Raw genomic sequence first — 17,130 nt, forward strand, 5'->3', positions numbered from 1 at the left:
GCATATGAGTGTATTTCTCTGGACAAACATCTGAGGTGACTTAAACGCTCTTAAAATAAAGGTTATTTACTGGCATCTATGGTTCCATAAAGAACCTTTAAATTCAATTCCTATTCAAATCCCTTTTTTGTGTGTGTGTGTGTGTGTGTGTGTTCTGTGGAACACAAAAGATGATATTGAACAACATTGGTCCAAACAACATTTAACCCCTTCGACTTTCATTGTATTGACAAAAACACTGAGACATTTCACACAATACCTTCTTTTGGTTTAGAGCGACATGAGGGTGAGTAAATGATGACAGAGTTTTTATTTTGGGGTAGACGATCCCTTTAAGCAATAGTCTCCATTTGATATCCATTTAATCTACTTGCTGCATCTTAAAAATAAAGGTTCTTTATTGACATCTATGGTTCCATAAAGAACATTTAACATGTATGGAACCTTTCCACTGCACCAAAGGTTCTCTGGATAAAGGTTCTTTAGATTATATAAAAAAAAATGTCTTTACACTAAGACAAATGTTTATATTTTAAGAACGGAACGGTTCTTTATAACCAAAAATGGTTCTTCTATTGCATCGCTGCAAACCCCCCTTTTGGAATCTTTATGGTGAAACATGGGATATCTTGTATGTGATTTTTCTTTCCTACATGTGAAATCGCCAGCATTATTTTCCATGCAGAATCAAAATGCTGCACAACGGCTTTGATGGCGATCAGGCCAGCGCATATTCAGCTGTCCCACCACTCTTTATATTTCTTCACTGACAAACAGTATACAGTATTTTAAACCAAAGTCAGTCAGCATAGATGAATGGTGAAGAGAGCATGCTTCAGTGCGTGATACAGTATTGACAGGTCAGCCACGGCAGTCCTGCCAGATCCCTCTGCACCCTGGGGAACTCCGCTGTCTGTTTTGGGCCCCCTCCCCCTCTGCCGACAATCCCAACCCCCTTTCATGTGCTCTGGGGGAAGAAGAGCGGCACGCCATGGTACTTTCTGATGAGCCCGCACTCCTACCAGCGATGCGCATGACAATGACATAGTCATCTTGATAATTGATAGAAGACTAGATTAAAGTGCAACCAGAAAATTAACCGAGACACTATATTTTATCTGACCAATCATGTAATAATTGAAAAATAATGGAAGTTGGAGCTCGCAGCACTGGGAGAAAATTACATGGATGCATTCTGACTGCATGCATAAAGCTTTGCAGCGCTGAAGAGTAAATTGGAAATTAATTTCTGATGTTATCGCGTTTCTCTCTTAAGGCTTGTTGTGTGGAAAATCTTGATTATCATTAAGTAAAGGAACATTGCTCTTGAAAAGAATGCATATTTAACTTCTTCGAAAATGTATTTTCTGTCAAATTGCATACAGTTTTTGATAACAGCTCATTAGGATACCAGAACTTAATGAGCTCCCACTGAGCTGAGATAGAATGCCTGTAGGCCCCTCTTAACATTTTCTAATACCCTTCCAGTCCTCGACCAATCCTTTTCCATGACCCTTTATAGCGGGATAAATGAGACGCTTGGTTGGGCAATGGAGACTACACTTATAGTCTGGCACACACTGCGCTCTCTCTCTCTCTCTTTCAATCCCTTTCTTTCTTTAGCGCTTTGGTGCCTGGCACTTGATAAGTGGAACCCCTATTTTGGGTGTTCTGTGAATGAGATTCCATACATGGAAAAGCTCTGCAACAATCACAGTTTAAGATCTCTTTGAGAGGTTTCCATCCAGTCAACTGTCTTTTGCTGCCAACCGAAGAGCTCTTGAAATGGTTAAGGTCATTGTCATTATCATGAGCTGGTGTCTGAATTCCTGTGCATGTACTGAATTTGATCAACTGACTTCTCGACTCACTAATGTATATGCAGGTGTGTAACTATATTCCTGGAAATACTGCATCCGCCATGTTAGTATTGTTCTTTAGCCTTATGGTGCTTCGACCTGTGACGAATGAAAATAATTTATCCATGGCTTTGTTAAACAAGAGAACAAAACTGTCCATTTTAGTTGAAAATATAAGTTAATATAATCTCAGTACGTCGTCTCAAAATAGTTACTGTTTCATACAAATCCAGATATACTAATTTGACAGACTGCTTTTTGAATAAGCTATACTTTACTGCTCTTGAATAGGTAAATAGCCTATGCATATTCAGATATAGGGACTCATTATAACTTTAATTGATAACACAAAGAATTCTGGTCCAACTTACATGAATTTGAACAGATGTAGCCTATCTGAGAGAATGAGAATTGAGTCTGACCAAAAAAAAATAACAAAAAGTGTTTAACAACACTGAATTTGTTGGATAAAAGTGTGCAGCTCCGAATATGTGTTTTAGATTCTTCTGCAGTAGTACTGTAAATGGAAGATAATTACGGCATGCTGTTGACTAAATGAGTTGAATACTGAAAGTGACAGCAGGAAGTTGTGGCTGATTTATTTTAATGCTGTGCATGATGGACTAAGATTGCAGGCTTGCTGTGATTTTATAGGGTTCAGTTTTAACCTCATGTTATTAGAAATTATACTTCATTTACCTGTCGTCGATATTCACATTACAGCAGGTGTAGAGCAACCAGTCTCTGTCATTAATATATTCAATCATTTTCCACTCTCTGTTTCTACGGCAGCAGGGTGTGTTTCTCTGAAGAGAAATGCAGCGCGACGATCAATTTCTCTTCGTCAAAACACACCTTTTTGCTCAAAAATTGTGCAACATGGTGTGTTTTTGTGTTAATATTGCAATTTGTGTGTAAAAAAATGTAATAAACCCGCAAGAACACGATATATTTGCCCTTTCTTTTTCATGGCCATATATGGAGCTTAGATTGGCTGTTGACGCTTCAACCTCATTTTAACCCTTTAGTTGCTGAATTTTATTCGCTGGTAAAAAATAATAATGCAGATAAAGATGTTAATTGATGTACTTTGGATATTACGTTTCAAGGAATGTAATTTAAAATCCACAGCTGCTAAATGTTGCCTCATATTTCCGCTTTATATACAGTTTTAGGCAATAAAACTGCATACATTAGTTGTAGACTGTAAGAAAAATAGGTGTTAATGCCTTCAGCTACATGCTGGTCGTGAAAGAGTGGTTCATTTACCTACTGGTGTTAAACTGAGGTGCCTTTAATAGAATATAGCTCGTTTAGAGGTGTATATTTGTTTTTTTGTCGCTATATTTGGCATACTGTGTGCGTTTTGCATGGTAAATAAAGAAGCAAAAGTAAAGTGTATTTTGGCGTGGCATCCCTTGAGGGGGGGTCACACCCCGTCTAAAAATGAAATATACAACCCTTATTGCTTCATAGTGCATTGCAGATGATCAGTAGGCTACAACATGTTTCTAAGGCTGTTATAGATCGAAAATAGCCTACACAACTTTTTGGTTATAAAATGCATGAGAACTAAATGTGATTGTGGGACTTTAGCGTTGGATAGATAGATAGATAGATAGATAGATAGATAGATAGATAGATAGATAGATAGATAGATAGATAGATAGATAGATTAAAAGTGGCTAGTGCGATTTTTTAACCAAAGCAAGCTTGTCAGTATTCATGCATATTTCCAGGTTCTTAATTACAGAAAGCAAACAGCGTTTAAACACACTACTGCTTTATATTCGGCACAGTTCTTGTCAACCCCCTCCTCGCGTGACGTCACGCGCCTGCCTTGGCTTATTATTGCATGAACTATTTTCTGTAGTAGCAGCAGCACTGAGCTTTTCCAGTGCCCGCCGCTTAACGTGAAGACAAATACGAGAGAGAGAGAGAGAGAGAGAGAGAGAGAGAGAGAGAGAGGGGGAAAGAGGAGGGGTGAGGGACAAATTAATCTTGGGCCACAGCGGTGGCAGAACGCGAGACAGTAAAGCGTTGCAGTGAAGATTTTATTTTGCTCGTTCGCCTCAAACGGGCGGCAGAGAGACGGAATGGATCTACCTGCCGTCGGGGAGCACGTCTTCGCGGTGGAGGGCATCGAAAAGAAGCGCCTACGGAAGGTAAAACTGCCGCGAACTGGAACTACCGTAAATGGTGCAGAGGATATATTTGTTGTTCCTGTGCTGTACCCAACACATTTTCATCGTTTTTCAGGGCAGAATCGAGTATCTGGTGAAGTGGCGAGGATGGTCAGCCAAGTAAGTGTTTAATTGGTTTATAGGCGTTATTTTTTTTTAGACACATTAACAGAAAATGCCGCGCGATGTTGGTCTTGTTCGTCCGGTACCCCACATCGGTCGCGCGCTGGGCTGTTTAGTATGGATTCCATCACAAAATTTACGCGAGCGAATATCGTTCTGCCATCGTACTGACATTTTACTTTGTTTATGTAGTACAATTGTATATTTATGGCTCGTATGTTTACATTTTCAGCAGGCTACAAATGTATTTTGTTCGCGCACTGATCTGCTTAACATGTTACGACAGCTAAATTTGATTGCAACATGCGTTGAATTTAACATGTGATTTATTACAATATCATATTTTCCCGTCAACGTTGCAGATATAACACATGGGAACCCGAGGAAAACATTCTGGATCCGCGCCTTCTTGTCGCTTTCCAAAACAGGTGAGATGGAGGACGAATAACTGAACTTGTGGTGATGCCCATATATGGGCACGGGAGGCGGGGCCAACTCCCTGCACTGTGTAGCTGAAGATTAATGGTAGCCCCATGGGTCAGGTCTGCCTGCTACAAAGACTCTCTTGATGCTTGCCTTTTATCCAGTTTTGGAAACACTCCATTGTTATTACCAGTGCAAGTCGTACAAAATGAACGTGCCATTGTATATTGACCAATCAAGATTTAATTTTCTTCCTGTCAGTTCCAGGGCAGTGGTTCTCAATAAGGGGGCCATAACCCTCTGGGAGCCTTATTAAACTTGTCACTGCACGATTTATTTTTAATTAATAATTTAAATAACTGTATAAATCTGAATGCAAATTCTTGTTCCCTTAACTACTGTTGTTTTTTATTCAAGAACACAGTTATAATAACTTTTGTGATCACTAAATTAATTGCACATTTTAATTTGAATATACAGACATTCCTAATTTTTGAGAACAGAGGACTTTTAATATTGTCTTAAGTCAAAAAGTTTGAGAAGCACTGTTCTTTGGAACAAGTTTGAGAAGTACTGTTCTTTGGAACAAGTTTGAGAAGTACTGTTCTTTGGAACAGCGCAACAACTTTTGTTTTGGAACAGCTTATATCAAATTATTTCATACATACATACATGCATATATGAAAAATACATCAGTAGCTGTGTTCTCACAAGTGGACACTCATGTCTATGATCTAATCTGCTGTGTCAAAGGTCTTGTGATGTTCACACACCCTTCTGAGCCCACTGTTCTGTTCTTAAGATAAAAGTAGAATGGGTATCAAAGCATTCCAGACACTAAAGGAACAGAATTGTTAGGTTCAGATAGCAGTTTTCGCAAGAAATTTGTTGAGTTTCGCTCTGGTTTAGCTGCGCTAGAAGTGTGAGAGTGTCGTGTTACCCGTTGTGCGCTTGTTTTGTGTTGTAACCTGGTGATCAAAGAGATTGTCTGTGGCTTGAGATCTGAATCTTGCGCTACTATTGAGAAGAACACTCTTAAAAATAAAGGTTCCAAAAGTGGGTTTTAACAATAGAAGAACCATTTTTGGTTCCCCAGAGAACCTTTTAATGAACAGTTCTTAGTGTGAAGAACATTTTAATAATCCCAAAAACCTTTACCACTATAAAGAAACTTTTGTGCATTGGAAAGCTTCCATTGATGTTAAAGATTCTTCGTGGAACCATCAATGCCAATAAAGAACCTTTACTTATAAGAGTGAAAAAGAATAATGGTTCTGTTACACATAAACGGATTAATGAATGTTCCTTTAAGCATTTTAACATTGTAGCTTTAGTTGTTCTTATAACTCAACAGTTTTGAGAATGTTAAATATGTTGTGTTGAAAACTGTGGATTTATATATATATATATATATTATGCGCTGTTTTCAGAGAAAGGCAGGAGCAAATGGTGGGATATCGAAAAAGAGGGCCTAAACCCAAACACCCCCTGGTCCAGGTACATCAGCTTTTACATGGACAGCATGTGTTATTCCAAATGCAGTTTTTATCTTCCAGTCAGTGCAGAAGTTGGCGATATTTTTGCTAAAGTTATTCCTGTGCACAATCTGAATAAAAATTCCATTTCATTATGAATCAATAAAAGGCTCCTTTCTGTCTGCATGCATCTTAATGTACTGAGGTCCTATATGACTTCAATTAGCTTCAGCAGTTGATTTTACCTATAAAATATTCATGAGAATGGCGTTTGCAAGCTCAAAACATAAATTCACATAATAAGACTGCCTACACTATTAAAATAAAGGTTCCAAAAGGGAATTTTTCGCTGCAATGCCATAGAGGAACCGTTTTTGGTTCTCTAAAAGAAGAACCTTTCAGTGGACAGTTCTTAAAAGAACCATTTTTTTCTTAGCTTGGAAGAACATTTTAATAATCTGATCCACTATAAAGAACCTTTTGTGGAATTGAAAGATTCCATGGTTCCAAAGGTTCCATCAATGCCAATCAAGAACCTTTATGAAAACCCCTAGAGTAAAGCTAAATGTGTTGTACTATAAATAACATATGATGAACTTCCAGTTCATCTGAGATGTCAATAAATATTCTCTCTTTGTCCCCAGCTTCCTGCGTTTGCTCGTAGATCAAGCATCCTGGGTGGTCTTCAGGACACATCACTGGATGAGGAGAACCAGCCCAAAGTGGATTCCCTCCAGATCCGCTCGCGGCCGCAGCACTACCAGCTGAACAGTAAAAAACACCATCAGTACCAGCCCAGCTGCAAGGAGATATCCTTAGAACAGCATTTGAGCGGGAAAAAGAAACACTTCTACCAGTTGAACAGCAAGAAACATCATCACTACCAGCCGGACCCCAAGATGTATGACACGCCATTCACGGGACCCAAAGAGGTCAAGGGTCAAGACCCTTCCAACAAAGGCTGGAACCTCCCTCCAGCCTTGCAACAGAAGTGGATTCGGAACAAAGACACTGGCTGCCTGAGTAAAGTGAAAGATCTGTCTATCGAGCTCAAGGGTCTGCCGGATGAAGCTAGCAGAGCGGAGCGGGCACTCAAAACCAGTGCCAAAGAGTTTGCCCTTCCTAATGGCATCAGCAGCAAGATGAAAATAATCAAGAACAAAAACAAAAACGGCCGAATTGTCATTGTAATGAGCAAATACATGGACAAAGGTGTGCATTCCTCCAAAGTAAAAAACAGGGATGTTTCTGACGTGGAAGCGCGACATAATGAGGAATCTACACTGCTTAATACGGACAATCTGTCTGATGGGGAAACGGCAGATCAAGGAGAAGGCGGTGAGAATGGTTCCGTTGAGAAAAATAGGAATCTTTCTTCAGCTAGCGAATGTGTTCCCCAAAAGCCCCTCGAAAACATTGAACTTCCAAAAGACAAGCCTGCAGAGACTGAACCAAAAGTGATGGATATATGCGACCAGCCGAACTCCTCACCCACGGCAGCAGAGAAAGCTGTCCCGTCGAACACTGACACCAGAACGAATCCCCTTAAGAGGAAGCTGTCAGAACCCAGTGAGGACGTGAGGAACTCTAAGCAGTTCTTCTGCTACAGGAGCATCAGTGCACCAAACACAGTGCTTTCCTCCCCTCAGAGAGAACCCATAAACCTGCATTACAGAGGCAGTCACGTCGCCAGGACGTACAGTTATGACTTCAGCGACACCATTCCTGAGGAGCCTATCGATTTAAGCTGTGGTCCAACCAAAACGCTAAAACAGTTTCCTACCGGGGAGAAGACTTCAGAAAGCTCAGTGCAAGTGGAGAAAACAGACAGCCATTTGAAACCGTTTGTGGGTAACGTTATAATCACAGACATCACTACGAACTGCTTAACTGTGACCTTTAAGGAGTACGTGCAAGGAGAATGACAACAGTACGTTGGGACTGTCATTTATTAATTTGAACCAGCTCAAAGATGATTCGTTTCAGATGCACTGATCATAGCCATTCCTGAAGATATATTTACACATTTATTGAAACACATAATCCATATATAGAAACACCATATGTAGGGTTTGTTTGTTTAGATACCGGTTGTATGTTTTTTAACACATTAATTTGGGATTTCGCAGCTGTTGAAATAGAATTTAAAATCCCATAACTGTATAGTGTGTAAAACCATTTATAAAACTTTGGATAATGAATTTTTCTACCTGAGAAAATGTCTGCCAATTGGAGTAAGCACACTGGGGGATGTGGAAGAATTCATTGAAGATTGATGTTAAATGCACTTACACCTTTCAACGTTCATGTCCATGGTGGACCACGTTTTTTTTTCCTTTTTTTTTTTTCAATGTTGGGGATTTAAGATTTTTTTTCAGATGTACATATAATTGAGATCTATACATTTTGAGTTGCTTGGAAAGGTGTCATCATAATGTACATGAATGTACCTTAAAAAAAAGTATTTTTGGATATTAGCGTAACTGATTTTGTTTCGCTGAAACATTTTACTTGACTGGATTTCCAGATGCTGTTGGCCTGTGAGGTCTAACCGTGCAATGCTAGAAGAAAAAACAACTGGATTGTTTGATGTTCCCTATCCGTAAGACGTTTAAGCTGCACTTTATCATCTCCTGGATCTCTTTTGGTAATTAATACAATAATAATAATAATAAATCCTTAATGCAGATCAATTCTGTAACAGCAGTATAACTATGGCCAGAGATCATCAGAACATGCAAACTGTTACATGTGACCAGAAAGTAAATGTACGATTGATGCTTACATTTGGACAGTGTAATGCTATAGATTTTGTAATGTATTGGGATCAATTTACAGTCGATGCAATGTACGCAATGAGATGTACAGTATGTAATGTACAAGTTACACAATAATGCCATCAAGGTTCAGGCCATTTATATGCATAACGGCATGTTTTATGCACACATTGAAGAGTCAGTTTGAAAATGCTTCTCAAATCAATATTAAATTCTGTTCAATAATAAAAACGAATGATTTGTTTTATAATGTGTCAGTCTGTGTTCAATTTTTTTTTTATAATGATTTTTGTTAGGTCATATTGTCTAATTGACTGCATACATAGACTTCAGGAAAAAATAATCGGTAACTTTACGTTTTTTTCTAAATATGTTATGCACTGCGTCCGAAATCGAATACTTCCCTATCCCTACTATGGTATGTGAAAAACTACACCAACAGAGTAGTATGTCCGAATACCCGTTTGGAAAACAGAAGGCAAAAGAGAGTTTGGAGTGCCATTCGATGGACACTTTATTGTCCCATGAGGCCAAGGGAGAAGTGAATGACAGTGAAGCGACGCAACTGATGCTGGTAGGTCACGTGACAGTAACAACGTTGCGGATGTAGTACGTCCAGATTACATTCATACTACCCATAGAACGTACCAAAAGGGACTTTTTTTTACCGTTTTAATGGTCGCGAAGTAAGCTCAAATTCAAATGTTGTTGGTTTCCTACTCAGTGTGCGATTTCAGGCGCAGCAAGAGGCTCTAATAAATTAGCATTTTTCTTCTTTAATGTTCACACTGTTTTATTTGGTTGAAAATTGTACAGGGTCTAATAAGATTTCCAGAGCTGTGATTAATGAAATTTTGCAATGCTGCCTCCTAGGTGCAGTACCATGTTCATATAGCACTTTCATGTCTGTATGACCTTATTCACAATCACAGCAGCGCCATCTTTGATATTTAACGGGAATGAATCAAACGAGGCTGTAAGTGAAATTCATAGGCTACGTCTCTTCAGTGGGTTGTACTGATATTTAATGTGTTTTTGGATTGTTCTGCTGACGAAACACTGCAAAAATAGGCTCCAAGAAAATTCAGTAGACAAACAACTCCAGCCAACACAAAGCTGTGGAAAATTATAAGTGAGTTACCATTGAAAACACGGTAAGTGTATCCCTCACAGCCTCGCTTTCATACCTGTCATGGCGCCGCAGTGAATAAGGTCTATAGACCAGAAAACCACCGCACATCATTCTGCAGCCCGATAGGCTCGTTTAGGCCTAAATAATTAATGGAAAGTTAATTGATTAGGCTACTAGAAAATGAGCGATCTAAAATACATGCATGCCATCTTTCTGGATGACTTAAATAAATCCTATATAGCCTACTGCTTTTTAAAACAATCAAGAATAGATCATCTTTAAATATTAACAGGAAAAGTAGAACCATGGATCCATAGTGATAGGCTAATGTCCTCTGTGAGTTGTAGGCTAGATGTTGTCATCATAATTCTGCCCCAAAATCATGTTCCAATAGGATATAATAATGCACTGAGAGTTTAATGCATTGTATTCTGCTTTGCTTGACATGACGTATTCTATTCTATTCTATTCTATTCTATTCTATTCTATTCTATTCTATTCTATTCTATTCTATTCTATTCTTTTACTATAGGCCTTGTCAACTGTTTCCGACAAACATCGAATGTGTGGCAAAATAAAATCTATGCTAAAAGCAACAAAATATAGGCTACAAATTAAATGACAAACAAATGAAAATTATTTCCCTCCGAACCTCTCTCTTTGTTTGAGATTTAATTTATTAGGCTATAAAATAAAAATATGTATTAAAAATGCATTATTATCATATGATAATTAGATAAATATATATATATATATATATATATATATATATATATATATATATATATATATATATATATATATATATATATATATATATATATATATATTCTAATAAGACTGTTTGACTGTTTAAGATATGTGGAATTAACCACAACGCAAGCAATTAACGCTTTAATTTAGCTATTCAGTTTCGTTGTTTATTTTTCGTGTTATATTTTATAGGATGAACTCCAGTTATTTCCCGTTGTTTGTATCGCTGTTTAAAGACGGTAAAAAAATAAGCTAATTTACCATTAAATTGAATTTGACACATTGTCTCTCTTTTAGCCTGAATTTAGAACAATTCTTGTCATTATTGTCATTATAACTAATAATAGAATATTTTTGTTTTTTCGATAAAAAAAAGTCGTTTTAGAAAAATCGAATTGATGGTGTGATTTCTTAGGCCTATTTAAATGCGTAGCCTAATACATATTATTATTATTATTATTATTATTATGTAAGGATGTTTTTTCCGATTAATTTGAATTCATCGAATCGAAACAAATAAAAAGAAAACATGGAGAAAACGGAAAACAATCTAATCTAATAAATGTATTATCCGTTGCATCGAAAGAATCGGATTAAAATCGAATGAATCTTTAAAATCAATACAAGATTAGTTGCCGTTTATCAGATCGCAGATAATTTCCACTTTAACACTGAACACAATTAGGCTTAAAATGTCACATGTGTTTAAAATATAATTTAATATATTTTCATAAAGAAAAACATATTGACTGATTTTTTATTTTTTTTATTTTTTTAAATGGCTTAATAGTCAAACGACGGACTTAAAATAAAAACCACTAGGCCTATTGTTTGGTCAAGTTGATTGTTTTAAAATAATTCTAATTATTTATTCTAATTATTTTATTAGAAAGAAAGAAAGAAAGAAAGAAAGAAAGAAAGAAAGAAAGAAAGAAAGAAAGAAAGAAAGCTACACGTTTGTAATTTCCAAATTCGACGGAAGCCAAGCTTTATATCAGGCTATAGCCTATTATTAAAATCTTAAAATCGTTTAATAAGGCTGAGAGCCCTGTGGTTTAGGCTATTATTATTATTTTTTAAATGTACAATAGGTTATATCAGAATTAGGCTATCTGCCAGCAACCCGAATATATATGGACAAAATGACCTAGGCTATATTTATTTTCTTGCCTGCAGATTCGGAGCGCGCGGGTAAAATATCGATACGCCGCAGATTCATAACTAGGCTACAACTGTTATGCATTTACTTAGCTATTTTATTCCAAATTTTTATTTCGTTATTTGTATTGTTTTTAAACGTTTTTTCTACTGTTATTTGACAGGGGATTGCATGACATGGCGGGGAATATGAAGCACAGATTCGATTAGCCTTTTTGCGTTTCATCCGTGCGTGGTTAAAATGAAGAATGAGCGTGCGCATGTGCAGATTTCAGTCCTATTAAATACAAAAAAATATATAGCCTAAATAAAACTCAACAATATAGACTCGCAACACCTGTTGTTTTGACATCGCAAACAAGAAACCTGCCGTGTAGGCTATCTATAGATGCCCTTTCTGTTACATAAATATGCGTAAATATGCGACTAATAGGGGACTTATCAAAAAAGCCCTGACTCCGGTTAGTCTAGACTAGTGTACTAAATAAACACGACGTATTTGCTTTCAAAACAACACTCACAAATGACATTTTATCTGTGCTCGCCTCGTCCTGTAGTGAGCTCCGCGATCACATGACTCCGCCTCCCCGAGCGGCAGCTCCACTCACACAGCAGAGCCGTCCTGCAGTGCCATGGTAACAGTTTAGAACGTGATGACGTCTCTTCGGATAGAGTATTATGGGCTATCGGGGATTATTCAGGCTGAGGCGAGAAAAATAGCTGCGAGGTTGAAGTAAACATGGAGCTCTCAGCCGTCGGGGAGCGGGTCTTCGCCGCCGAATCCATCATTAAACGGCGCATAAGGAGAGTAAGTGTCATACCAGCCTGCTCGTCGAGGCTTCGGCTCTGTTATAGAGGCGCCTTGTTATTTGTTTATGTCCGCCGAAGTGACATTTTATTCGCGATAGGTTAGCTTAGCAGCGTTAGCTTGCTAATCTGAATCTCCCTGTGCTTTTACCCGCAGGGCCGGATGGAGTATCTGGTCAAATGGAAAGGCTGGTCTCAAAAGTGAGTGGTAATGACACGTTAACGGCAGCTGTTGTAACGGAGGGAGCGGTTTCAGGCTCCCCGGGCTCGCTGAGCGTTAGCACGGCTGCAGCACGGACTGTGTAACGGGGCTCATGAGAACGTTAGCTGACAAGGCCAGTGATGGGAGACAGTCATAAGATGCAAGCTTTATTGGCTGGTTAAAACGGTTCATATTGGGGAAATCACGAATAACATATGTTTATATAACAATACGTTTATATATGAATCAAGAAATATTATGCATGCACAGTAAAAAAAAACGAAAAAAATCTCCTGAAGTGATAAAACATGCACTGATTAGTAATAAATGTTTTAAAAAATGCACTTTGAATTGTTTTTTGGTCGTTATGATTTGCGAATAATTAAACATTCAATTATTGGTGCAGATACAGCACCTGGGAACCAGAGGAGAATATTTTGGATGAGCGTCTTTTCGCTGCTTTTGAAGAAAGGTAATTCAATTTTCCCGTTAATTCTGTAATTCCAGTAGACAAATTAATTGTTTTGGATGTTTTAAAATAGCATTTCTCTGATTTCTTTTTTAAATTTATTTCAGAGAGCGTGAAAGGGAGATGTATGGTCCAAAAAAGAGGGGACCCAAACCAGAAACATTTTTAATGAAGGTGATTTTTATTTTTTTTTCCCAAATTTTTTTTAACTTTAAACTTTCTGTTTAATGAAGTGTATAACTTTTCAATGTGATTGCATTTTTTTAAAATGTGCATACTTTTTTTTTTTTCTTCACATTTGACGTTTTTTTTGTATAGGCAAAAGCTAAAGAAAAAGGCAAAAACTACGAGTTCAGACGAGAGATGTCTAGAGGAATACAGGTGTCGTTCCCGGTAGCAGAACCGGTTGTGACTCCCAGAGCCCGCGAGGGACTGCGGACTGTTGTGCCAACGATTTTCCCACCGAGCACCGTCAACAGAGGCGAAAGTGTTCGTGTGCATCCACAAGACCCCGAGAGAGACCCACTGATGCCAGTTCACCGCCCGCTGGATTTTGCCAGCTCACCAAAAAAGCGAGGACCAAAGCCAAAGTTGCGTCCAGCTGGAGGTTCATCCAATGTCAAAAGAAAGGCAGATGAACCGTTATCTTATCGGCCTTCCAAAACCGAGAGATCAGGAGAGACCTCTAACTGTGATGTCATCCGTTTAACCCAGAAGTTCCCAGCAGAATCCAGCCTCGTTCAGAAGCAGATGGGAAGCAGGTCAAGCGATGTAAAATTCACACATGGTGGCACCATCTTAAAAGCTGGGCTTGGTGTTTTGGGACATCGACGGAAGGAAAGCTCAAGTGGTGCCATAAACCAACAACCCAAGATGAAGCATCCTCCCAAAAACAATGTGTTTCGATCCACCAATCAAACCACAGAGCAACTGTCTCTGAGTTTTGTAGATGAAACAGACCAGTCCTGGTTGCCTTGTTTGAAGAATATGGAGAAAATTGTTGTTACTGACGTAACAAGTAACTCCTTGACTGTAACCATAAAAGAGAGTTCAACGGACAAAGGTTTCTTCAAAGAAAACAGATGATGTGATTTTAGTGTATGTGTGTATGAAATATTGTACTCAAACGACCTACATTTCTATATCATTTGTAGTCTATAAATGTAAAGTCTTGAAATCATGTACATAATGCAAAAAAATATATACATATATATATATATAGAGTCTATCTTTAGCCTACATTTCCATTCACATTTTCTATGAAAATGAAGCTTATTTTTCTATTTCCCAAATTTTTATGTAACGTTCACCAGTTGGTTTCTTCTTTTGGTTGCCTTCTTCAGCTTTGTTATGAATGTAGGCATAGATGCTGTTAACACACATTAACGTTTCAACTTAATGCACCTTTTTAAGGGACACATCGTTTAGTCCCTCTTTTATGAACTTTGTATTATTTTCTGGTTAGATTTTGTATATATATTAAGGTCCAAAAGGTAAAGCACACCATTTAAAAAGAGAGAGGGGAAATAAGCTATGAATAAAATTACGCCAATTTTAGGCCTAAATATTTAAGGCACAATAATTCAGGCTTTAGAATCGTATTTCGTTATTTTTCGTTTTTCTGTTGAATATATAATTGATGTGTCTGTTCTGTGTCTTAATGTTTCATTATAATGCTGTTTTTAGGCCCCGTCAGAAACGAAAGATTGTTTGATTGGTACAAATAATTTCTAAATTGCTGAAGTACGCTTGCAGCCTGGTTTAAGTGGTGAAATTAAAAAAATAAAATAAATTACAATTATATGATGTAAACTTGTTTAGCGGTCTAGTTCAGCCTTTTTGCAGAGAGGACAATGTGTTTCGGAGCTCAAAATCGATAATAAAAATGTAATTTAATTGTGTCTAGGAGCCTTTTCCATTATTGATTTTAAACATTTTTCGCGCACAGTAGGCTAATCCGCGTAGACCGTTTTTATCTAGCTTTATATTAATTAAATTAACTAACACGTATTGTTATAAAAACGGAAAGCTCTATACGTCGGGGTTTTCATTACAGTCTATGTGCCTGTAAATAAAGACTAAAGACCTCATAGTGAACTGATAAATGATAGCTTAAACAGCAGTCGGCCTATTTCGACATGATTAGATCATATTTACCGAGAGCCTCGTGCGCTTTTAACGACTTTCAAAACATTAAACATTAAGTTAGCTAGTAAAACAAAACAAAAAACAGGCGACTGGTCAAAACTGATCATGTCCATTCGTCGTAAGCTCACATTATCTATTCTGAAACTCCGTGTCAGCCTTATTTCTATTATATTATAATTGATGTTATCTTAAACAATTCAAATGTATTTGTTTTATTTTAGGAATTTTATTATTAAGAATAAAATGCCACCGCACTGCCACACGAGTGTCGCGTAAACAAAAGAAAAACATTTGTAAGGCAATAACCACAATTTGTAACTTGTGGATTTATTTGTAACGATCTGAAGAAATTCTTTCTAAAATAGGCCTATAATGGATTGGCGCTTAATGTCAGGCAACAAACGACATTATCAGTAGGCCTATATTTCCAATAATGTCACACACAAAAATCGCAAACGCTAAAACGGGTTTAATTAGCGAGATCATTTTAAATTTAAACGTTAATAAGCGCTTGTTGAGGAAATTCAGTCCACCAAAAGCCACAAGATGTCGCCATGAATGAACTTGATACAGCAGATATAGTCCAATCCTCTCAATAACACGTGCATCACTGATAGGCTGTTGTGATTTTTGCGTCAGAATTAAATGTTCAAGAATACACTGATATATAACAGTCACAGATGTTCAATGTGTCAAATGTCGCCGTGTTTGTAGGCCTATATACTGTGTATTTTCATTGGTTTAATTTTGGACTGTCAGTGTTTTGTGTTTTATAGTTCAAATGTAAAAAAAATAAACGCTTCTGAGGCATGAGGATTCCACAGTCAATATAACACTGGAATAAATGTTAAAGTAGGCCTAATTCGAATGTTTTGAGTTTTTAAATGAACATTTGTAGGCTAGGCTAGGCTACTTGTTTTGTTTGGGTTTTTTTAAGAAAAAAGCTGCGATGTTTTTATTTTATTTATTTTTTTACTGCAATGAATAACTTTTAAATTTGACAATATCTTTGCACTTTACGGCCCCTCCGCAGATTGGTTTTTCTTATCTTATGCAGTGACAATCAGACATTTTAAGCGCAGCTTATTTTGCCGCTTCTATTGTCGAGAATTTCAATAATATAATCACCGCTATATTCTGCCAAATCAGAATTTCAGAAGGGTAATAATATTAAGATTATATGTCGGTATTTAGTTTTTTCGACCACGTTTATAAGTTGTAGCCTACGTTATTTCATGGACTTAGGCCTATGGGATCGCAGAGCGCAATTAATGTGCGCGCACTCGTTTGATACTCGTTTTCTTATTAAATATGAAATTCAATATTTATTATTATTAAAATAGTATTAATGTAAGCTAACCTTACAGATTATAAATCTATATTTATATATATAGGCTATATATATACATACAATTTTGTATACGTTGTTAATAGGGCCTTCATATTTTGAAATTGATAATGTTTTGTTTTAATGTGCACAGGCTATGTCTTATGCATTATTTTATTTAGTAGGAAACTTAAAGTGTTACTCCACATGTCCAACTCATTTACTCAACTGATGACTAACCTTAACTAACTAACAGACATAAATGGCAGGGTCATCACCTTTGACATGGTGCTT

At 37.2% G+C, this 17,130-nt stretch overlaps 2 protein-coding genes across 2 annotated transcripts; both read left to right on the forward strand.

Moving 5' to 3' along the window:
* Positions 1–3,705: 3,705 nt before the first annotated feature.
* On the forward strand, positions 3,706–9,086 carry cbx4 (chromobox homolog 4 (Pc class homolog, Drosophila)). Its single transcript, XM_084398366.1, has 5 exons — positions 3,706–4,024; positions 4,119–4,162; positions 4,528–4,593; positions 6,019–6,085; positions 6,708–9,086. Exons 1-5 carry the CDS (start codon positions 3,956–3,958, stop codon positions 7,986–7,988), a joined length of 1,527 nt encoding a protein of 508 aa, XP_084254492.1. The 5' UTR covers positions 3,706–3,955; the 3' UTR covers positions 7,989–9,086.
* A 3,459-nt stretch (positions 9,087–12,545) lies between these two features.
* Positions 12,546–15,262, forward strand: cbx8a (chromobox homolog 8a (Pc class homolog, Drosophila)). The gene is made up of 5 exons (XM_084406842.1): positions 12,546–12,691; positions 12,848–12,891; positions 13,299–13,364; positions 13,469–13,535; positions 13,680–15,262. The coding sequence occupies exons 1-5, from the start codon at positions 12,623–12,625 to the stop codon at positions 14,445–14,447; spliced, it is 1,014 nt and encodes a 337-aa protein (XP_084262968.1). The 5' UTR covers positions 12,546–12,622; the 3' UTR covers positions 14,448–15,262.
* Positions 15,263–17,130: the final 1,868 nt, after the last annotated feature.

This window comes from Rutilus rutilus (genome assembly GCF_951802725.1).
Source record: "Rutilus rutilus genome assembly, chromosome: 1".
NCBI lineage: Eukaryota > Metazoa > Chordata > Actinopteri > Cypriniformes > Leuciscidae > Rutilus > Rutilus rutilus.

What these genes read in the sequence shown, in the direction of transcription:
- cbx4 (XM_084398366.1), top strand. Translation starts at nt 3,956, where the DNA reads ATGGATCTACCTGCCGTCGGGGAGCACGTCTTCGCGGTGGAGGGCATC. An exon ending in TGGCGAGGATGGTCAGCCAA is followed by an intron (nt 4,163 to 4,527) that starts GTAAGTGTTTAA and finishes TCAACGTTGCAG; the next exon opens with ATATAACACATGGGAACCCG. An exon ending in CTTGTCGCTTTCCAAAACAG is followed by an intron (nt 4,594 to 6,018) that starts GTGAGATGGAGG and finishes CGCTGTTTTCAG; the next exon opens with AGAAAGGCAGGAGCAAATGG.
- cbx8a (XM_084406842.1), top strand. Translation starts at nt 12,623, where the DNA reads ATGGAGCTCTCAGCCGTCGGGGAGCGGGTCTTCGCCGCCGAATCCATC. An exon ending in TGGAAAGGCTGGTCTCAAAA is followed by an intron (nt 12,892 to 13,298) that starts GTGAGTGGTAAT and finishes TTATTGGTGCAG; the next exon opens with ATACAGCACCTGGGAACCAG. An exon ending in TTCGCTGCTTTTGAAGAAAG is followed by an intron (nt 13,365 to 13,468) that starts GTAATTCAATTT and finishes AATTTATTTCAG; the next exon opens with AGAGCGTGAAAGGGAGATGT.